This window comes from Columba livia, chromosome 3, assembly GCF_036013475.1.
Source record: "Columba livia isolate bColLiv1 breed racing homer chromosome 3, bColLiv1.pat.W.v2, whole genome shotgun sequence".
Taxonomy (NCBI): Eukaryota; Metazoa; Chordata; class Aves; order Columbiformes; family Columbidae; genus Columba; species Columba livia.
This window is the reverse complement of record NC_088604.1, coordinates 66,947,689-66,970,685: the sequence shown is the minus strand read 5'-3', so window position 1 is coordinate 66,970,685 and position 22,997 is coordinate 66,947,689. Positions and strand designations below refer to the sequence as shown.

The 22,997-nt window shown below is 37.0% G+C and overlaps 1 protein-coding gene across 24 annotated transcripts in view; it reads right to left on the bottom strand.

Moving 5' to 3' along the window:
- The window catches only part of SYNE1 (spectrin repeat containing nuclear envelope protein 1), a 300,382-nt gene that overhangs the window by 45,561 nt on the left and 231,824 nt on the right, over positions 1–22,997 (bottom strand). For all 24 annotated transcript variants that reach the window (XM_065057381.1, XM_065057392.1, XM_065057386.1 and 21 more), the window contains 14 exons: positions 21,296–21,492; positions 20,160–20,292; positions 19,788–19,970; positions 18,983–19,132; positions 17,882–18,058; positions 14,958–15,113; positions 11,260–11,415; positions 10,365–10,535; positions 8,764–8,897; positions 7,199–7,403; positions 5,799–5,981; positions 5,085–5,231; positions 3,834–3,988; positions 3,324–3,471 (listed from right to left, as the gene is read on the bottom strand). In XM_065057381.1, the coding sequence (XP_064913453.1) occupies positions 3,324–3,471; positions 3,834–3,988; positions 5,085–5,231; positions 5,799–5,981; positions 7,199–7,403; positions 8,764–8,897; positions 10,365–10,535; positions 11,260–11,415; positions 14,958–15,113; positions 17,882–18,058; positions 18,983–19,132; positions 19,788–19,970; positions 20,160–20,292; positions 21,296–21,492 (2,295 nt within the window). The remainder of the gene's footprint in view (positions 1–3,323; positions 3,472–3,833; positions 3,989–5,084; positions 5,232–5,798; positions 5,982–7,198; positions 7,404–8,763; positions 8,898–10,364; positions 10,536–11,259; positions 11,416–14,957; positions 15,114–17,881; positions 18,059–18,982; positions 19,133–19,787; positions 19,971–20,159; positions 20,293–21,295; positions 21,493–22,997) is intronic.

The following is a 22,997-nucleotide window of genomic DNA, read 5'->3' as shown; positions in this document are numbered from 1 at the left end:
AAATTAATTCAATGGGAGTTTTGTCATGAACTTACAAACACATTTAAAAATCTCACTGCTGGAGTTACTTGCTGCTTCTAGTAATTATTATTAGTACCTTGAGATGAAAAAAAACCCCAAACAAACACAACAACAACAAAACCAAGCAAAGAAACAAACAAAAACAAAAATAAACCCCCAAACTATTAAAAGCTAAATAACATAAACAACAGCTAGGTTTTATGCCTCTAAATAAACTTGTGTGATTGGCACTACAATTTTCAACAAAATCCAAATAGCATATTTATTGCATGGACAGCAGGGGCACTTTTTACTTTCTTTCTTGTTTAAGACTATTACAGTCCTTTGCCTTGTTAAATTGAATTTATGCACAGATTGTCTGTGAGAGTGTTATACAAACTTTCAATACAATTTTACACTGCCACTAGAACTTTAAAAGAAATGGTCAGCCATGTGTAGGAGGTAGAAACCAATTTTCCACTGTGTCCAATTTATTTTCCAATTTTCTCCATCAGTTACAATAAACTTTCTCAATACTTTTAAATCTCCCTTATTACTTATATACTACTTAAGACAAAAAATTACCTAAGTACTACTTAAGCAAAGATGATTTAAATACATACTAAAATTTATTTTTAAAAACATATTTTCTTTTAGTAATGGACCATGCCTCTAGATAATGCTGTTCAGGAATGTTTTTATGTTGACAAATGTACACCCAGGCATCAGCTCAGGACTGAACTCAGTCCATGTTCAAAAAGCTTTCAAAAAGATTGAAAGAGAAAGGATATTGGCATGAGGCTCGAGATTTTTTTTTTTCTTTTTTAGTGACAGTGTTCACGGTTGACAGAAGTTCACCCTCACCTGAACTGAGAGCCACTATTCCCCAAATTCAGATTACACCCCTGTTACATGGCTTCCCATCAACTCAAACTGTGATGTACCAATTCTTGCATCTGCAACTGGCAGCAAAATACCCACTGGCACCTATACAATTAAACCCCTAAAGCACATTGTACATAGTTTAGGACTTCTAGATGAGGGATTAATTTTTCAAAATGAGATTTTGCCTCTCTGAATCATAAAGTTAATTTTGAAAATGTTACCCAGGTCATACATTTTCCCATAAAAAGAAACAGTGTTGTCTAATTTCCTTGCAGAAGTATTCGATAGTGTTCTTTGAATACTTTGGTTCTTACGAATGACTGAGCCTGAACCAGAGGGAAAGTAATAGCTCTATTATCTCATGAAAAAAAAACCAACACCACAATACTGTGGCACTGAAAATTTCAGAAACCTGAGCAAGAGGATAGAAATTCTCCTTCCTGTCACATCTATTTCTGTCAAGTTAGGGGCATGGATGAAGTACAGGAGGCAACAGCATCTACCAGCAGTGTTGACAGACTGGGACTAAACAGAATACAAATGTGTAAGAAAACAATAAAAACTCAACACAATCAACCCTCCAAAAGTGACAATTTTAATATTTTAAAAAAAGAGGACAGGTGAAACAAAAGCTTATCAAGTATGAGGAGCTTTATGACTACATTCCTGCACAGGAATGACTACATGATTGTCCTGACAGACATTTTTGATGAAAATGCCAGTGTTAGGGCATTATATTTGAAAAAAGCATCACCTCCACCTTGGTGGTTTGTACATTTCAGCGGGAAGTTATTTCTAAATAAGGCCACTGAGGTAGCTGGGCTGCTCTTTGATTAAACACCAGCGAAGTTATGAGTCAGCACCGGCAAGCTGATAAGAGAGCAGGAGGCATTTCAGTATCCGTTCTGGGAATAAGTGTGGAAACGGAATATTTTCTTACTATCTTCAAAAATACTACGTAAAACAATCTGAAAATTTATCTCAAGAAGTTTAGATTTGACCCTTTCAGCTATGAGGAATGGAATGAAAATTCTTCATGGGTATCAGGAAGCACTGCAAAGAATACTGAGTACTGAGTATGTTTAGATTATATAAAATGCCAAAAAGCTTTAGGAAAAAAAAAAAAAGATTCAGTTTACCACATGTTATTAGGATGAATTATAGTATTTAGAAAACCAGATATTAATTCTCTAAATCCTGAGAGATGCCTTTATAATTGTAATACAAAAAGCTTTGACAGAGTGCCTGAGTAACACTTATCTAAGCTACCTTTCCAGATCAAGTTTTCAGGACAGAATTAAGCTGATATCTCAAGACAATTGAATGTAAGAAGATTGCTGTTAACCCCTTTCAAAAAATTGTAACTATGAGTGGACACAGCAACAGAAGGGAATTGTCCACTTAGTCATGATTTCTGGACATTCAAATCTCAAAGAGCTGAGACGTCTCGACTTACAAAGACACTCTGTCCAGTTAATTCTGCCAGCACCAATAGGAAATGAAATGGATGACATTCATGAAAGCAAAGGCAGTTAAATGCTAAAGCAAATGTATGCTAAAGCAGGCAAAAATGGTTGTGAATTACTTTCTGCTATCAAACATTCACCCAAACACTCTGCTGTGAGATACAAGGCAAGAGTTGGGGGGGCAGGGGGAGGACATGACTCTCCCTATGATCTGGCCTGAGTCTATGGGTCGGCTGAAAAAGTTGTGGGAACTGAAACTACTGTGGCCACATGGGAGCTTTGGTACGAAAATTGAATTGTCTTACTTGATCTTTACCAGGTTTCTTGGCAGTAACAATATGGGTGGAGAAAAAATTGCATTACTTGACTTCACTGAAGAATCATAAATGCATCCTCTAGTAAAAAAACTCTGAATCCACTTTCCCCTGCAGCAAAAGCTGGGCTAGTTCTTGATTTGTTGCAAACAGACAAATAACTCCAGCACACAGCTCAGACCAAGTCAGTCTATTCTCCATGGCAATGTTACCAAATTGAGGCTCCATGATGAGTTACATTACTCGCCACTTGTCAGAAAAGTCTTCCTTTAACATGCTCTTCAGGTGCTTTGTATGTTGGCAATTTAATAACAAATACTCAGAATAAACAGAAAGAACGAAGATTTTCTCCAGTTATGACTGAAGACAAAGGGTCAAATTGCATGAGGATAGTTAGGTTATACAGAAAGGTCAATAACAACTTTGATTTCCTTGGTGCAAACCAATCTGCGGTAGATTAAATGTAGGTGAGAAGCACTCATAGGCATACTGATACATTATACACAAATGCATACTCAAGTCCTCCTCTGATGTGGGTACTAGTGATACATTTGCATGCTTCTTTTTTAAAGATATTCTCCGTGTAGGCAAACATGCATTCCTGTTATATATAAATAGTATGTGTAGCAGTTATGTATAAATACACGTGATGACTTGCCTCATGTGCCCTCTGTTGCTCTAAAAGACTCTGGTAGTTTCCTGAAATCTCTGCTCCCAACTTCTGCTCAGTCTGAACTAATAAATCCATCCAAGTTTCACATTTCTCCAAGAAGGTCTGCTGCTGCAGCAAGAAAGACTGCAGCTTACTGAAAGAAAAAAAGATGGATTCAGGTAAGGTGTCCTCCTCTCAAACACTGCATTAAGAGTATCTTGCAATAACTTTTCCAGCAGAAATCCAAACCAGATGTTATCGCTTTTCCCACTGAGCTGCCTCATTCAATTTATTGAGTCAACGCTTTGAAAAGTAGCAGTCTCCCTCATTTCAAATTCTATTCATTTGTGGCAAAACCAGCATTTGGGCTCACTGGCTTCACTCTTTACTTATAAAAGTATACCGAAGGAAAGGAGCTTAATGAAATATCTGTAACATTTTTATATTCTGCAAAAGGTGTAATTTCTAGCTGTTGTAATCTAAAAAAGCCATACAACGATCTTTAAACATCTCTACCTGAATCTCTCCGTAGTCTGAGATGAGATCAGAGACCAATGTCTGTTCAGGTTCTGCATCCTTTTGATTTCTTTGTCATTCAGAGGGAGCCTGTAACCCAGCTCGTTAAGACGGTCCAAATCTGGGGTCATGCTGCTGAACTTCAACATCTGACTCTGCAAGAGACAACAAAAGTGATAACTAGAAGTTGGGTAATTACACTATTCTCGACAGCGAAATTATGAACCAGCACTCAGTTAAATCTCGAACGGCCTTGGTTGCCACCAAGTGGCAATCACTCCCTATGCCAGGGAAGGACTGCATTTCCAGTTTTCAGCCTCTGGTCCCAGTCCAGGAGACTTTGGCTCATGTTTAAATCTGCTCAGAGAAGTAAACTCAAATGGCACTGAAATATTTTTCTGAACTGGGGATTTACTGCTTAGAGCTGCAAATGTAGGCAACTGTTTGAAGCCATATGTTTATATTAAAAAAAGTGAGCCTTTTCCCTTGTTTCCTAGACTGCATGCTAGTCTGGCAAATTCCCATTGGACTTACTAAACTTTTTATTTTTAGATTTTTACTTTTGCAGTACGGAAATACCCAATTCATTACATTAGGAAAACGCCCTATTTTTTAGCATGTCCAAAGTGGAATTTTGTGCACAGTTAATCCTGAGAGAGAAATAGTGGAAGTTAAAAATGACAAAACCAGCCTAGATTGCAAAGTTCATCAACTCCTTGTCAGGGCCTCTGAAATAAAAGGAGGGAAAAAAAAAAATCCCCCTCCAAAAAAAAGAGTGATAGAGCTCAAAGAGGTATCGTATGGTACACAGCATAAACATTTCTTCAATATATCGAGATATACAAAATAAATAGATAACTTCATCCCTAAACTAAATATCACTAAGACAGGAATTGCACAAATTAAAAAAAAGTCTAGAGTAAAAAAGGCAAAAGCAATCTCCAAACAGTACTAAAATTTCCATTCCCATTGTGATTTGATATTAATTTTATTCTAAACAGTTTGCCTTTCCTTTTCTTCTTTACTCAGGTGAAAAGCAACACAGACAGTAACTCCTTGACTGCCATCAAGCTTCTAAGTTCTCAGTCTTATAATCTGCATGCATGACAGTCCTTCAACACATAAAGAATGCATGTATGATATCTGTGCATACCCTGTACTACAAATAGCCAGGCTACCACTAAAACAATAACAACAAAAACAGCCACCAAAAAAACCACCCAAGTTACACTTTCTGCATTTAGTAGTCACCTTGAGTTCCTCCATCCTACTCTGTATTTCTGAGAGGTCAGATGAATGACTGGGATCCTGTCCTTTCAAGATTTCTTCTGCTTCTGTTATCCAGCCCTCAAGGACTTGCAGGTTCTTGGCAAAGGTTTGATAATCCAGCACTCCAGCCTTGAATATAAAAGGACCCACAGTTTAAGAACTTCAGCCACAGAGCATCCATACTGACATTACACTCCGGTTTATTCTTGTTATAGATTTGCAAACAGCTATATAGGCTAAGAGCAATTGTAACTGCTGCTTTGTTTACAGATTATGGATTTATTGGGGTTTTTTGTTTGCTTGTTTTGTTTTGTTTTGTTTTTTTGTTTTGTTTTGTTTTTCTTTTTAGGTTAGAACACAAGATTTTGATCATAGTAAAAAGGCAACACTTCAACAAAGTGCATAAATATCTCCTTGCCTTGAAATAGACAACCTTCTCTAACTTACGAAACTAACTTCTCTGCTTAATTTATTGTCATCAGAAAGAATCAAGTGTTGCTCTTATTGCAATTTGAAATGGTCTCTATGCTGAATTCAAGTATATTTTCTACTTTCAGCTTTGGCTTCAAGGGAAGCCTAAGAAATGTCGTTGAACAGGTAAGAGCACTGTCTTTTACCAAGCAGTTTGAGCTAATATATGTGTTTTTAGGTACCACAGGATGATCAGATCAAGGACTGAAACAATCCTCTGCATACCTGAAGTACAGCCTGTTGCTTGCGGAGAGCCTGCTCTAGGGTTGACAGATTCTGGCTCAGAGAAAGCTGATCAGACTGTATAGCTGCTGCTGCCGAAGCCTCCACCTGGCTTTTTAGTTCTTCTCCCAGTTCTTGAAGAACAACCAGTGACTCCTGTGCTGTCTTCAAATCCGTGAGTACATCCTGTGGCAAAAAATTGAATAAATGTATGAATAGTTAATCTGACACTCTGCTGATGTCATCCTCCCCCGATTTAAAGGAGGAACGAAATGAATGGACACCCCACTGTAAAAAAACTTATATTTACTACTGTAATTCAATGCCAAAGTGTCCACTCACACTCTGTATGCAAACTAAATAATGTGCAGAATAAAAAAAACATGTTGAAGTACCTGTGCACAGAGCAACAGGAAGAAATGGCTGCTCAGCTATCTTTGAGCAAGCCCAACTTACTTAGGAGGCAATATTTGTTGAAACAAATACTTTGAATCTACTGACATACTGGTCATAAGCAGCGGCAGCCATCACTGTGGATTGACTCATGAGACATCTCTTTTTTTCCTGCTATGAACTACCAGGGGGATGAAACAAATCACTTTTGTAAATGGCCAGACATAATGGCTAAAGTATGGGACATCAGAACATAAAGAAATTATTCAGACCGAAGAATCTGAATAGTCAGTCCAGATGACTATGGCAGCAAATGCTTGAAAAGTTCATTAATCCATTCATTTCTGTCCTTGCAACTGTTTTTCTTACACTAAGACAATTAACATTTGATTTTTTGTTGTCAATGATAGTTAACATTAACTTAAACTCAAAAGCACCAAATTGTAACCACATATAGGAGAGAAACTATCCTGATGCTTTGAGATACAGTCTTGAAAAAGGGAGAATCTCAAGGTTTCAGAGTGAATGAAGTCCTTCTACAAGGAAGGATAAAGAAATCCTCAGAACATACACAGTCTCTCTTCATTCAGAAAAAGTGGCACTTGACTGGTGGCAATGTAGTCAAATGATTTTATTTTTCTTTCTATTATAAGGAACTCGACAGATTGGGTAGATATATTTTCCCAAGCAAGTATCCCTTCAATAAGTAGTGACTCAAGACCGAATGAAATGGTGTAATTTATCTACCTTCTCCAGAGACCTGATTTCAGATACAGGCTTCTGAAACAACTCCAAAACAAGTCATGGAGGGATCACATGAAAAGTCTGAGAAACGCATGAGATTTGATTAGCAGATCTGTCTCTACTGAGCCTGACACATGAGTCAGTAAAAAGAACTGTGTTTGCACACAAGTTTCCAATACACCATGTATTCAGTTTAGGAATGGAGAGCCTGTTGTGATTTTTAGCCCACAGTGCTGTGAAAAGGTGCAAATCTTAACTGAACATACATTGCAGTCTTGAATCCAAGTGGTAACTTCATCATCAGCAATGTCTTTGCTGGTAGCAGTCTTCAGGAGTTCATTGGTCTGGGCTTCCCGCTGATGGACTGTGGAAGAGCACTGTTGGTAACAGTCCTTGTACCTCTGCCACAGCTGAAGGAGGCCCTTGCTGGCACGCAGCCGCTCTGCAATCTCCTGCAGAAGGTTGTTCCACCTGGTAAAGACATTGGATGAATGATCAAAGCCTCTGAGTTCACAAAAACTATCCCTGCCCCTCTTTCTCTCTGGTGTTTCCCATCATCTTTTGTCTTTTAAGAAATATGGTAATAATCAAGATCTAGACATTTGGGAAAAAAAAAAAAGAATCCAAGAAATATGACAGGCTGTTCTGACGATCTTGGATACTGTATATTAATGCTTGAGTGTTGGAGCTGGAGTGCACTTTTTGAAGTGAACCTCCTGCTATTTTCAATTAGTACACTTTGGTTCAGAGCACTCACAACCAACCACGAACTGCTAGTACCAAATTCCTGCAAGGGTCTAAGAGGGTCAAAACAGGTGTAATCATGAAACTATTTATTCTGCTGCAATTTCCTCCCAAAATCTGACAGAATATTTAAAGTCATAAAGTTCAGCATAACTCCTGTCTAAAATACTCCCACACCTATTAAACTCTTAATTTCTTTATTATCCAATTAAATTCCTAATCCCCCTGTAAATTCCTGTCTCTAATGGCAACCAGAAATATGTACTTTCTCAAATATGCTGGTATTTATCAAACTGCTTCATTATTTCCTCACTAAAAGAAATCACAACATTTTTCAATTATTATTATATGATAAAAATGGTGAAGTGAAAATTCCAACAGTCATAATTGAAGCTTAAATGTTACAGCATCTTTTTTTGAAATAGGGTGTATAATTCCCTGCCTCTGCTTCCAGATTCTAGGACAGGATAGACCACAGATCAAAATAAACTTGGCATGATTGTATTTTCAAGAAAATCCCCAACTTTCCACCAAACTAGTTTTTGCTTTTGGCTTCTGCCTTCCTGTAGCTTCTTCTCTGAGTAAACCCTTACACTGGATCTGGCCTGGATTTCAACGTTGGGGTAGCTGTTTGCCAAGCTACTGATGAAAGCTTAGACTTACTTGCCTATCAGGGACTTTCTTGCCCTTCCTACAACTCAGAATAGCAACCTGGAATGTGGAGAACCTAGTGCCTGCATAGCAAGCAAAATTTTCAGACAGGATTCTTGTATTTTAAGTGCCGTATTATTTTCCAGCACAGTACTTCTGAATCTTGGCTGGCAGCCATGCATGGGGCAAAGCTACTGACAGTAATGTCCAAATGCTTTGCTGGAGAAAATAATGTTCCATTTATTATTGGTAGTAAATGAGACAGTTCTGCTCCATTTCCTGACAGAAGGAATAATCCTGCCCACCCCTTCAAGCCCTCCAATCTCAAACACCATAAAATAATATATGTAAAAAATAAAAATGATGGAAAACTGAGTCAATGGATAAATACAAAATTACCACTGAAAGTAAAGTTCAATACACAGACATTTTCTACCTCATATTAACTTCTTTCAAAGTATTGGTAAGTGTTTCGGTCACTGGTAGGTGACATTCTTTCAACAATAGATTGGTCACAGAACCAAATTTCTGTAAGCTACTTTCTTGCTTTTCCAACTCTTCTTGTAGGCTCTAAAACAGATAGAATAATAAAAATAATAAAGAGATATGTGAGGTATTACAGTTGCACAATGTAGAAACGTTTCAAAATAGTATGCAGCAGTTACATCATACAGGTTATGAATGCAAAACTTGATTCCATGGGTGTTGCATCTAAATAGAAAGTTGTTTGTTTAATATAAAGTCTGTTGTTAGATTCATGTCAAACAATATCAAGGCATAGCAAAAAGTAAATTTTAACCGAAAATTTTTGCAAAATGTAAATGCCTTGTAAAAGAAATTATTCTAAACAAGCACTCTCACACGGAAGGAGTAAGTGCATGGGACTGCTACAGAAATAAAAGCTTAGCTCATGAAATAACATAAATAACTTTTCCTGTTTAGAATGAGACCAAAAAAGTAGCAGCATAAAAAAGCTTTATTCTGAAAAGAATTTTCTTGCTCTTTCACTTATCAGTTTGAAGTACTCCTGGCAGAGAATATGTTCCTTTTTTTTTAAACCTTAAATATTTTGTGCATATTATTACAGTTTGGACAGCCCAGCAAATCTCAACCTGATCAAACAGTATAGTCAAAATCTTCATAAGCAAAAGAAGTAATTTTCTGTACCTGTTGTTTTACTGACTCCGCATCTCTGACATGTAAAAAATGAAAACCTAGTAGAATAGCTGTAAAGTCCACTAATGTAAGTTCTTCAAATATTGGTTTGCAAAGCACTGTTCATGCTTAGGGTATTTGATTTTAAGTAAGTCTGGACTTCAAATCACTCATCATACATAATAATGGGAACTTGAATTTGCTGACAAATACTAAACACAAAGTCTTGTTACTTTAACCATCTGGAAATGTTGCACAATTATTTTTTATTCCAATGACAACAGCTTTCTTTGAATTACAAGTTACTCTGTGTACTAGAACAATAATTTTAATAATTTTAAATGTATTTAAATTAATTTATTTCAATTAATATTAACTAACAATTTTATAACAGCACTCTCATTGTATTTAATTCTTTCTTTACAGTGAGAAATCACTTGAACATGAGAGCGTCTCAGCTTTTAGAACACTTTCTTTCATTTTCAATCCACTGCAATCACAGGGTGGGGCGGGTGAGTTTTAAAACGTGATCTCAACATGTAGCTCAGAAGCCTGATGAAGCAGAGCAAGAAACTTTAGTTTTAATGGTCACTAGCATGATATAAAAACTTTTAACAATTTGACAGTCTGGATCAAAATTTAAAGAACAACACCAAAAATCTAAAAAGAAAGCAAATGTCACCATTTTATTTTTCTGCAAAATGCAAAATCAAATGGCTATTTGATAATGGGTTCTCTTAATGTCATGTGATTATAATGTGCCCGTGTGTCTGTACTTCCATTTTTCTGAACCAAAATGTATAGTTATCTGCATCCATGCAATAGAGGACAAAATCCTTGAATCCATCCTTAGAATGTCAAGAGGCAGGATATTTTTTTCACCTGAAGGTTATCAACTTGGACTTTCACAGCTTCCAAAGAACCAGTAAGAAGACAAAAACGGGACAAAGAATATCTGGCTTCTGTCAGATAACTATTCAATTCTTCATAAGCCACTTTGTAAATGCTCCACTGATCAAGAACAGATTGCAACAGTGTCTTCAGTTGGCTAACCTAGGAGGAGGGAGAAACAAAGAAAAACAAAAAGCATTCAAGATATTTGGGTTTTGTTTAAATTATTTCCTTCCTTTTGATCTTAGATACTACTTGTTCTACATGTCCACTCTTAATCCTGTTGCAGAAGTGAAGATTTTGCTGGGTTTACACTAGGTACAGCACAATGTTCTGTTTGATTTGCTGGGCCTGAGAAGATACCAAGTCCCTTCTACTTTGGTCCAAAGCAGGATGAAGAGATATCGCTTAAGACTATGAAACACTTAGCCCTAGAGCAGGCAAATCAGAAAAAGTACCACTAACTAACTAAAGGTACCACTACCAGCAGAAAAGGTGGCACTAACACACTGCATTCCTCTTGAGAAGGCGAACGGATGTTGATCAAGCTCTGGATAATGACAATGCTGATCTCTTCCTTATTCTGCAAGATGTGTGTGTTTGAAAACATCGTTCCTTACAGATAATTTGGTACTTTTCCTGTAAACATCAGGACGCATCTAAAAAGCTTCAAATACAAGGATTAAAAGCATCCTTGAAATAGGAAATTACTCATTTTATATGGAGTGTACACACAAACTTGGGTATGGATGGAAACAGTGACACAATTCAGAATCTCTTCCCTTACAATACAGAAGAAATCCACTAGCTGCAAACTTCTAACTCTTCCTCTCCTCCATGCCCTATTTCTGGAGCTACAGTTTTTGCCCCTTGATGATTCTTTTACCATGTGATCCAAATTGGCCCAGGAATGGTTAATTTCTTGCAGTGTATTCATAACTGCAGAAGAGACTTCTTCCTTCTTGTTCTGTATCAAAGAAAGACCACTCTGTTCTACATTTTCTACTTCTTTTTCTTTTGTTCTTATTGATTCTTCTAATTCCTGGAAAGAAAAAAAAAAAGGTATGTGAGTATTTTTCTTTGTTTAATTTGCTAGATAATGTCTTGAGATAGAAAACATGCCCATAAGCACCTTAGTTTAAAAAATAGGAAAGTCACACTTCCATACTCTGGTCTTTCATTCTCAAGAGAATCATAACTCAAGTGATGTTATTTTATATTTTATGTTCCCTTTAGAGCATAGTTGTTGGCCTTTAGTTTAAATAGAAGCCTGTCCTCTGTATTAAACTTCTGTGTAATCTTCTGCTTTCATGTAAGAGTCCAAAACTCATTAAAAATAGGGCTGTTTGAATACATGGGAAAATTACTGTGTGTCGTAGATTGTCCTAGAACACTGAGGGGGCTTTTTAATAATCCAAAGCTGCCTCAAGCCTCTGGAAAAAAAGTAATTTTGCCACCCAAGGAAAAGGATGAAATGACTTCCTAGGGAAAGATGTCCATTTGCCATGTCTTCCCTTTATTCCTTTATCAGGCCCCAGCAAAGCCCCTTGCCTGAGGACAGCAAACCTTCCCTTTTCTTAGATGACAAGTTCACTGGAGTCCAGCCAGGGACAAGAAGCAAGAGACTGCAGAAATTTTCTTTATTGCCTCCTCCAAGTTGCATGCCATTGGGAAGCATTAACAAGCTTGACAGCGTTTCGCTCTGCTCAGCGTTCCCACACACTAACACAAGAAAATGGGAGGAAAAATAAATGGTTGGCCTGAAAAACAGCTGAAGAAAACAGAGCTGAGTACATAAGCACTGAGGCCATGACAACTTGTTAGCGTCTTGTTTTGCTGCTTCAGGCAAGTGCTGACTGTGTTGCTGACTTAAGATGACACTGGATGAGTCATGGAAATGCTGATTCAAAGTTCACCAGTTTTATCATGTTTTATCAATGTAACATTTCCTAGTCACCAAGCCTGTGATCTTCCTCATAGCATACAAATGAAGTTAAAAACTGAAGGAGAGAAGACAACACTTGGTGAGCAACCATGAGCCACATAGCATGTTCCCATAAACTCATTCCTAGCCAGGAAACTACCTAAGTAATTTCATGGCATGGAGATCCAAGAAAGTCCTGCAATGCTCTGACTCATACGGAAGCTGTGTAGCTTCAAATAGTGCAAACGTTGAGTCTGAGCAGAGGAGGAAAGTGTGGCTTGCAGACTTCAGGCCAGCACAAATTTGTTTTTACCTGTCTGGACATCAAGTAGTCAGTGGGATATAGAAAGCAGACTGTGAGGTGAGAGCAATCTTGTAATGCCCCTACATTAATTAGTACATCTTGTCATCTCAGGTAGTATTTTAATTTTCTGCAAGCCTTTTGACAGACCATCAGGAAAAGAAACCACCACAATAAAACTCTGGGCAAACTGAAAACCCCTGTCTTTCAATAAATTACTCTTCTGCTATGAATCCAGAAAACACCAGGTGAACCACTGCCATAACAGACTTTCATTGTAGAGAGTGGGCAGAGTATTCAAAATAAAATTCTGACTAGTCTTAAAAAAAACTTGCCATTAACAGAATTTATCCTTGCACATATACAACACACTTTTTTCTATATACATAGATGTGAGAGCATTTTTGCTGTACTGTTTATTCTTAGCCTTTCCTTCTGTATTATTTCATATTTCTTCAAACTTCTAGCCATGACCTTGTTCAAGACTACAGCCTTGTAAGAATGCATTTTTTTTACCAGCTGACAACAGAGCAAACACTGATTAGTTGTATATAGTAAATTTGACTTTCCAAAATGTGGATTTAAACATTTAAAAAGGCATTTAATTTTGTGCAAGGTTGCTCCAAAATTCAGAATCTAAAACAGGGAAAAGTTTCAGACACCAGGAATAGCAAATATTCCTGGTTATCTGTGAAAAGGGGTTTCTTATTAATAATTTTAAACTCATAACTTCAGTAAAGACCTACTACTCTTTCTGATTTGTGATGGAAAAAAAATAATTGCCTTCACTTATTAATATGACACTAGACAGCAACTAACATTGGTTAATAAATAAACTGCAACTTTTGTATTAGTTGAACCGAATACCTGGGAGTGTCTGATATAGTTATTTCTTAAACAATTTGTTTCTCTGCTGATCAAAGTCTTGCCATGCATAAATGGCTCTCCAGCTTCCCTGACCAAAAGGAACCATAAAGGTGATAAATCAGATTCAGCTTTGAACTCCAGCCAAGCACAGCCTGACGTGTATGTCAGGCTACACTAAATTACCCTTGCCTCAGTCATATGGGCTTATTGTGCTGAAACCATAAAGATACTTGAATTAAATCTAAGCACCACAAAGCAGTTTGAAAACATAACAAAAAACATATCTGGCCTAGCCAATTATTTGCCTTTACAGAAAACAAAGATGAGTTTAATACATTGGTGAATATAGATTAAATTCTTTTATGCATTTCATTTGAATAGACTTTCAGCTGTTCTGTTTGTGAAGTCTTTTAAGCAAGATCATTTGCATCCCATTCATTAAATGCATACAGCAATGACAGCCGCAGCAAGATAAACACACTTTCTTACTTCCTTTCGATGGGGTGAGAACACCAAGATTTTGGGCATACAATTGTCGTGACAGAGTCTAATTACACATTTGATCTGATGTAAAATTTATTATTTGGTTTCTGGTAGAGCAAAATACTTCTGAGCGAAAATTATCTGATGCCTGATACCAGGTAGCAGCCTTGTTTATAAATTCAGAAAAATCTGGTTTGCCTATACCCTGTAAGTTTGAACTCTAGTCTGACAGCTCCAGAAGCAAGCTTCTATTTAAATATGTGCTATTCTGAGTAAGATGTTCAGAGTCAATTGTGATACTCTGTTCACTTCTGTGTAATTCTTGTATTAATTTCACATGAAAAACTGAGGTGGTTCTGAACTTATGTGCATTATATATAGGTGAGCTTTGCCTCATCCCATCTTTGTCCATCATAATCACTATTCTCCTTCAGTCTTCTGAACGCAAAAGGGAATCCAGCACTATTTCCTTCCCTGGATAGTTGAATATTTGAAAAAAAAATATTCCAAACACATTTTTAATAAAAACATAAAACCTTCTTGGATTCTGGCATTTTTCTTTGAATAGTTAGGTGGAATATATCAAGTGGAAAAACAATGGGAAAAAAGGGAGAGTGAAGGAAAGGTCATGATAAGGCAGGAAAAAACAAGTTTCCAACTAGTCAAGCATGGTGTTCATGACATCAAGTTGCATAAGACTGGCTAAACAGGAATGGGGACATATTCCTTTAATGGCCTTCTAATTCCGTACAGCTGGCATCCTTGGAAATGTCCATGCTTTAATGCACAATGCAAAAAGAATGACTTTGGTTGCTTTTAAACATCTTTGGGACATTATTGTTCCTTCCTCCTTTCTTATTGCTTGCACATTAGGAATGAAATCTCTCCCTCGCTGAAGCAAAGGGGAGCTCTGTCACTGACTTCACTGGTATGAAGATTTCACATGGCTTTATCGACTGCTGTTTCCACTGTTGGAAAGAGAATATTATTATTTATAAGGAGACATTACCTGACAGTCTTTCAAAGCATTCTGTACTGAAGCCTGGTCTCCAATTAGCTGCTGCTGTTTCAGCTTTTTCTCTTGGGTTTCAAGCCAAGTTTTTAGGCACTGCACATTATTTTCATACTCTGTCCAGGACTCCTGCAGACCTTCCAATAGCTGGATCTGCCAAGAAATATGAGTATATACTTTCTCATACAATCATATTTACTGTTGAGTCAATTAAATAAATCAGTGAAGACCAATGCTGACCAGTGTCTTCTCAGAATTTAAAAATAATATCTGCATGCAAATTTAAATATATCTGCTATTTGTAAAAGAGTTCATAATTAAAAAAACCATGCTTTATCAAGTAGTAATATAAAGAGATAACATATTAAAATATTATGACACACTGAAAGAAGCCAACACTTTAGCAGAACACTTCTTGAAGTGGAATTCTTATCAGAAGTCCAGGACCGCAGGATTTCCCAAATAAAACTAAGCACACAAATATACATTTTCTATTCCTTACTGAGAACTCTGGTAAGGCAGATGAAGATTTATATTACCTCCTTTGTCAACTGACTGCTTTAAAGTTACTTAGATTATTCTGATTGTTCTAGGTGTTATTTAACAGCTAATGAGATAGCATTTCTATCCTTAAAAAAAAAAAAAAAAGAAGGAAAAGAAAGGAAAAGAAAGGAAAAGAAAGGAAAAGAAAGGAAAAGAAAGGAAAAGAAAGGAAAAGAAAGGAAAAGAAAGGAAAAGAAAGGAAAAGAAAGGAAAAGAAAGGAAAAGAAAGGAAAAGAAAGGAAAAGAAAGGAAAAGAAAGGAAAAGAAAGGAAAAGAAAGGAAAAGAAAGGAAAAGAAAGGAAAAGAAAGAAGTGGGAGGGATAAATTTAAAGCAGCAGCATCGCCATAAAAAGCATTCATATTGCTTAAGACAAACTCCAGTCTAGGGAATGAGCCATCTTAATTAGCTGTAGTCTTAATTAGAACTGGTTAAGGATGTGATTGTCAGCAGCAGCCTTGTCCACAGGGACAATGAGACAGCTGTGAGTGAAGTAAGGAAAGCAGGTAGCAGACTGAAGATCCTTAGAATAGCAGACTTTGGTTTGTTCAGGTAAACATAATCCTATGGGAAGCTGTACTGAAGGACAAAGGAGTCCAGGAAGCTGGTTGATCTTCAAGGACAGCTTCCTCAAGTCACAAAAATGACAAATCCACAGGAAGCAGATTTCAAAGAATGGGCCTAGAAGCATGGCCTGACCATGCAGGGCTGATGTTAGGAAAGGAGAATCTTGTCTGGAACTAACTAGTGAGGGAGAGAAGTCCTTCTGGTTACTCCTCACAAGTACATCAGCAACTAATGAGAAACCACAGAAAGTCTGAGGTACACAGTGTCGTCTTTGCTCTGATCTTACTGAAAAGGTCTCCCTTCGTGCTTCCCGGGTCTTCATGCCAACTAACAAATTTTGGCATACAGAATTACTACTCATGGTAGAGGAAGATAGAATTAGGGGCTGCTTAAGGAAGCTGGACATATAAAAGTCCACAGAAACAGACAAGATGCATCCAAAGGTGTCAATATCACTTCAAGGCTGCTGCACCTTTAGAAGGTCCTGATGGTTGGAGGAAGTTGCTGGTGACTGGCAAAAGGCTATACAGCAAATCCTGCCAAAAGCCATTCCCATGTGCATAAAGAACAAGTAGGAGGAATAAGCATAGTCTTATCAAGGGCAAATTGTGCCTGACTTAGCTGATTGCCTCTACTGTTATAATATGACTGACCCTGTGGACAAGTGAAGACTAGTAGATGCTGTTTACCTTTGGATTTTGTAAGAGTTTTATTATGGTACCCGTAGGCCAGCAAAACCTAGGAGACATGGGCTGGATGGGAGGTCTACAAATGAATGAACTGATCAGAGTCATCAGGCTTAAAGGCTAGTGCTAAATATTTCAATAACTATCTGGCAGCCATTTACAAGAGGCATCTTCAGGGTCAGTCCTGGGGTTGATATTGTTTAATACCTTCATTGATAAACTGAATGATATGGTGGACTGTGGTTTCAGCAGATTCATAGATGACACTGATTTGGGAGTAGTTGATATGTTAGAGAGTAGGGCTGCCATTCAGAGAAAACTCAACGAGACAGAGGAACAGGTTTATCAATACTCATGAAATTCAGAAAAGACAAATGTAAAGTCCTGCCTCTGCGACAAAATAAAATCATGCAAAAATACAGGCTGACAGCAGGCTGGATAGAAGAGAAGGACCAAGGGGCTATGGTGGGTAAAAACTTGAACAAAATAAATGAGCAGTGTGTATTTGTGCTGACGAAGACCGACTGCATCCTGTGTTAGATTACTGACAGTGCACACAGCGGGTAAAGCAAAGTGGTTCTTTACTTCTTGACATTTATGACCCATTTTGGGCCCTCCAGTGCACAGGAGAGATTGACAAACTAAGTGAATGGTCACCAAGGTCATTAGGGAGCTGGAGCATATGACATATGAGGAGAGGCTGGCTTCATTCAACCTGGGGAAAAGGTTGAAGAAAGAAAGCACCTCACTGTGCTGTCCACTCCTTACAGGGAGGTATGGGGAAGACAGAGGTAGATTACTCTTGGAGATGAGCATTAAAAGGAGAAGAGATAATACTCACAAGTTGCAAAAAGGGAAATTCTGATTGGGAACAAGAAAAAGACTTGTCCACCACAAGAGTGGTTAAGCACGGGACTGAGCTGCCCAGACAGGGTGTGGAATCTGTCCTTGGAGATTTTAAGAACTCAGCCAAGTAAGTCCCTGTGCAATCTGATCTAACTGTAAAGCGAGTTCTGTTTGAGCACGAGGTTCGACTAGATGACCTGCAGAAGCTTCTAACTGTTATAATCCTATAGTTCTATGTATTTTGAAAGTTCACTACAGAGGAGCTAGTTTTTTTTCTTTACCTTTTCTGTTATCAGGCCTTGCAGGATCTGCCAACGTCTGTTCATTGCTCCGAGCTGTTCTGCAAAATCAGTTTTGTCGCTACGTTTACTTTCAACATCCTGGCTGCTAATTTGTAGCACTGATTGGTTCACAAAGTCCACCGTCAATTGTTTGCAATTTAAATCTATCTTGAAACCCTATTAGAAAAGAAGGCAATAAACAATCCAAATCATAAATACTGTAATTTCTCATCCTCCAGTGAAACAGAGGAAAATTGTTTGCAAATTACAACTTTACCACAATTTTGCTAAAAGGATATTTAGCAACTGAACAGCAATTAAAAACAGTGTTACTTTTCCTGTTGAGAAATAAAGCAGCAATACACTATCTTTGGAGCAAAGAATCTGCCTTCCACCCCACCCCTCCCTCCAAAATAAAGAAATGTATCTGTAAACTTATTGATTTGGTCTCAAGGATCGGATTTAAGGAAAACGGAGTACATATTACTTTTTTCACTTTATTTAGTCTTAAATTTTTTAATACAAAACCAAAGAATAATAGCAAGAAGTGTTTTCTCAGGAGACTAGTGAAGCAAATCTGACATTGAGAAGAAAGTCACTGCACGCAGATCTATTACAAGCATGCTGCCAGCATAGCTAAAGAAATGAAATTGTGTTACATCTATTCTCCTCAATAATTATCTCAAGATATAATATCTTTCATTATCACCTCAGATTCTGATCAAATTATTCTTGATCTGTAAATCACTGGCCACCTTCAATTCAAGAACAGGCTACACTTTGAGAAGAAGGTGATATTCTGCAGACAATTTATAAAGCAACTTACATAATTTGCAAAGTGCTTTGTGGTTTTAGGAGAAAAACAGATCTGATAAGGTTCAATCACATGCATATTGCTTTAGATTTACCTCGAAATCAAGGTTATATTCCTGCCATAACTAAACAGCAAAGTAATTTTGGCTTTCCACAGTATCAAATATTAGCCAGTTCTAACTTGTGTACAATTCTAACCACTCTGCAATGTAATTTGTTGTGGTTTGTTGTTGCTTGTGGTGGGTTTTTGTTTTGTTTTCCTTAATCAATGACATTTCCGCTCAGTACCTTGTACTTCCGGACATAATCCTGAATGACTTGCTGTCCTACTACATTTTTTATATTCTCTTCATCCTGATGAATGACATTTTCCATCAGGGAAATCCAACTCATAACTTCAGTGATAGCATGGCGAGAAGGAATTTTGTCCATCTGAAGCTGTAGAGATAATACTTTTAATACGCATGTTGTGAAGAAAATGGCTAAGAATTTCTTGCTTTGCATTACCATAGTACACTTCCTTTATGTGGTTTTATTATAATGTTATTTTACAACCCTAACATCACTGAAATTTATAAAATGAAAATAAGTAAAAAAAAACCAAAACAGTAGGAGATGTATTCTATAACTACATGCATTCTAATAAGAAAATATATTAAAGGCTTCTTATTTCCATTCTTCATTGTACAAAGGAACTGGAGAAACTCAACGATTCAATTTCTGACTTCTTAAAGGTTCTGCATTCTCACTCCACAATTATGTATCGATTTTAAGCTACACTTTTTGTGCCCTTGTAAACAGCTAATGAATAGATGAACCAATGTGTTGAAAAAACTCTCACCTCTTCTTTGGTTAAAATTTAACAAATATAACTGTGAAAGTCTGAAATTAACATCAAGTGGTGTTAGACAGTATGGGCAGACAGGATTTGTACCTAAGTATAAGCTTTCCCACTCTAAACCAGGAATAACATTGTTCCTATCTTGCCTCACATGGATAAATTGGGGAATGGAGCAGTGATCTCTTGAAAGCAGTGCCAACCGTATGGTCTGAATTTTATGGAATTTAAAATGCCATCACTGGCCTTCCTCACCTGGTGCAATTTCTCTTGTACTGCTGGGATTTGTGTGAGCAGTTCTGTCCACTGACTGTCAATGTGGGACAATCCTGCACGCAATGCTGCTGTATCCACCTTCTTCAGCCTGAGGAGCTGGTTCCCAATACTCAGAACAGAAGATTTCTGTGATGATTTAGCATCCACTTCTTTTGAAAACTCCTGTAAGCATAACAGTTTTTGTGGAAATAATCAGCTACTTGTTTATTGTACTTAAAGCTTTACCTCAGAAGCAGTTTGTTTTTTTTTTTTTTTTGTATACTCACTACTTCAACAATGTGAAAAGGTGTTATCATATATCTGCTCAATTATTTATTTGTAATTGGTGTCCTAGGTCCATGAACGACTTACCAAAAAGGAGTTCAGTTGGTCTCGGACTGTTTCCAGTTCCTGAGGAACCATCAAAGATTGCTGGCTCCAAAACTCAAGTCGCTCCTTTGCAGATTGTAACCAATGTGTCAGTTCATTTGATTCACTTTGATACCTGTAAAGATGTTTAAAGAAATCTAAAACAGTCATCATCACTTCTAGCCTCCAACTGAGCACTCTCTCCTCCATGTGTTAGAGTAAGATACTATATGCCAGATTTAAAATAAAAATAATTTCTTTCCTTTATCAAATTGCAGAAAAGAAACATGATTCAATTTTAAAGACAGGAATGGTATCAGGAAGATCTTATTTTAGCCATTCCTACAATTCCTAAGAGCGTTTTTATTTTGCCTCTTAAGAAAAACTAAGTTTAATGAAGGACTAGTAACTAGGTTACAAATCTGTCTGGACAATCTGTAACAGCACCCCACCCCACCCACATGAACAGATTTTTCTTTCCATTAGAAGGCACAATCTTCCCAAAACTTTACTACAAAATACCTCAGAGCAGATTTTTTTGTGTGTTCAGAAACTATTTCCATATGATTTAATATGACAAGCAACTAGTGAGATGTCAGAATAAGACTGTCTCCACATGATCTTTATACACAGAAATTTTTGTGAGCCAACAAGCCAGCCATATTATGAGCAGACAAAGCTTGTGCATCACTTCAATAACTCATTTCAAAAGTAGCATATGAACATTAGTAAAGGCAGCTCAATGCCCCCCTCCATATATGCAATGACACAGGCCCACAAGAACTCCGCAGTGGCAATGTCCCTACCAGAACATACTGAGGCTACTCAAATTACCTAGCAAATCACACATCCTTTCTCATCAGCTTGTATGCACCCATGTCTCTAACTTAATCATCTAAATATGATATCTTCTGATGTCCTCCCACCAGATGTTATACAGTACATGTTTTATTGCAAACGAGAGAGTATGATAGTAATTCTATGGAAACAAAGCAGAATAGTGTAGAGTAGTCAAACTGTCACACACAGCTCAATGTACTTTCCTTTAAATGTCAAATCTAATAGTTTTAGGTTAAGAATGACTTTGACCTGAACAACACGGCTGAAGAAGTTTATACCGTCCATTATATCAGCATTACCTTGTCCAGTGCTTTAGTATTGTCTCCAGCCTGTGAAGCTCCTTGGTAACCATGCTGGTATTATTTAACCAGCGTTCTCCTAGCTGGTTTAGTTGACTTTCAAGATCTGAGCAGCTGACAGAAAAAAGAAGCCTTTTCCCATCATCCAGCACTTGGTATAATTTAGGTTGGTGTTCAGTCAGGTTAAATCTCAGATGCTGTAATGACAGAAGAGACAGTTAGATAGCACTGCACGTCTCTGCTACCACACTTTCTTAGCTTTTTTTTTTTTAGTTTATTGCATTTTGTAGCATATATAATTTGACCAGGGCACATCACATTTTTCCCCTCTGCTTCAGCTCTAGAACTCCCTGAGAACCATCTTACAGGTAACCTGCTCAAAATCTGAACAAAGTCTGCCAAAAAACCCCTCACTTCAATATTGACACCTTATGACTAACGCCTCCTTGGTCTAGATATTTTACACTCGAAAAATTTCAAAAGAATCTCTGTGGGGCAACATCATTTCTGACAGAAATTGATTAAAGTGACAGAATTTAGTCTGCCATCTGCTGAAAACTCTACTGCAATGAAAGTTATAGGTGTCCAACATTAAATTATTAACAGTGGCCACTCTTCAGCCCTTTCAATGCCTATCTTCAGTTTTCTGGTCATCTAACTCTTCTTTTACTGATCTGCTCTCCTGGCTACAAATGAGAAGATCATGCACCCATCTAAATATCTGAACACAGAAGCCAGCTGTTATCATATAGCAAAGCAAAAAAGGCACTGAAAATGGAAAGGATCTTAATACTCGTACCCTGAATCCAGCCTGCAGTAGAGACAGATTTCATTTAAATGGTGACTTGTGGATGTATAAAGAATTTGTATACGTAGGCAAATATACCTGCCAAATTCTACTATCATTATATAAATAGGACAAATTTTCAAAACATCTGTGTATTTCAGTAAGATTGAGCACAAAATGTATATGCATTCCTACTTTTCAGTTTTGCTGAAACTAATCTGAAGATGACATGCACAAAACTACCAGTGTCATGGTGAGAACACGAACTTTTTATCACTGTTCTTATTTTCTTTCACATAAATAGAGCTCTAATAATTTTAACAGAATTTTATGTTTATATGTGTGTGTGTGTCTGTGTGTACTTATGTATAACGTATATAAACAAATTAATGTATAACTCCTAGAGAGCAGCATAAAATATTCCAAGATTTTAATAAATTAATTATGATGGATTTTTAACATAAATGTAGACATAGGAAGAGAAAAAAATAAGAGTACTGAAAGTTAAGCTATAGCAGAGCCTGAGAATCTGAATTTGAATAACCTAATTTACATAACTGACAAGAGAAACAAAAGATGAGAATTAATTTAGGGTCAGGACCAACACAAACAATGTCTAGCATTAAACAAAACCAAAATAAAGCCTACAATCAATAGATTGCTTAAGTTCTTCTCATACCATTGCAAAAGCAGAAAGCTGCCTGATAAAGGGACAATATAAATAAATTCAGAGTAGAGAAGTTGCCAATTTGCAAGAAAAATGTGTCTGATGTTTTTCTGTAAAATGAAAAAAGAAAACAAATGAAAACACCCTAACCAAATTGTATGGTGTATAACAAGACAAAAACACTATATCAGAATTCTAATTTTGAGAAGAAACTGAAAAAACAGGATGTGGTAGAAAACCTATATTTA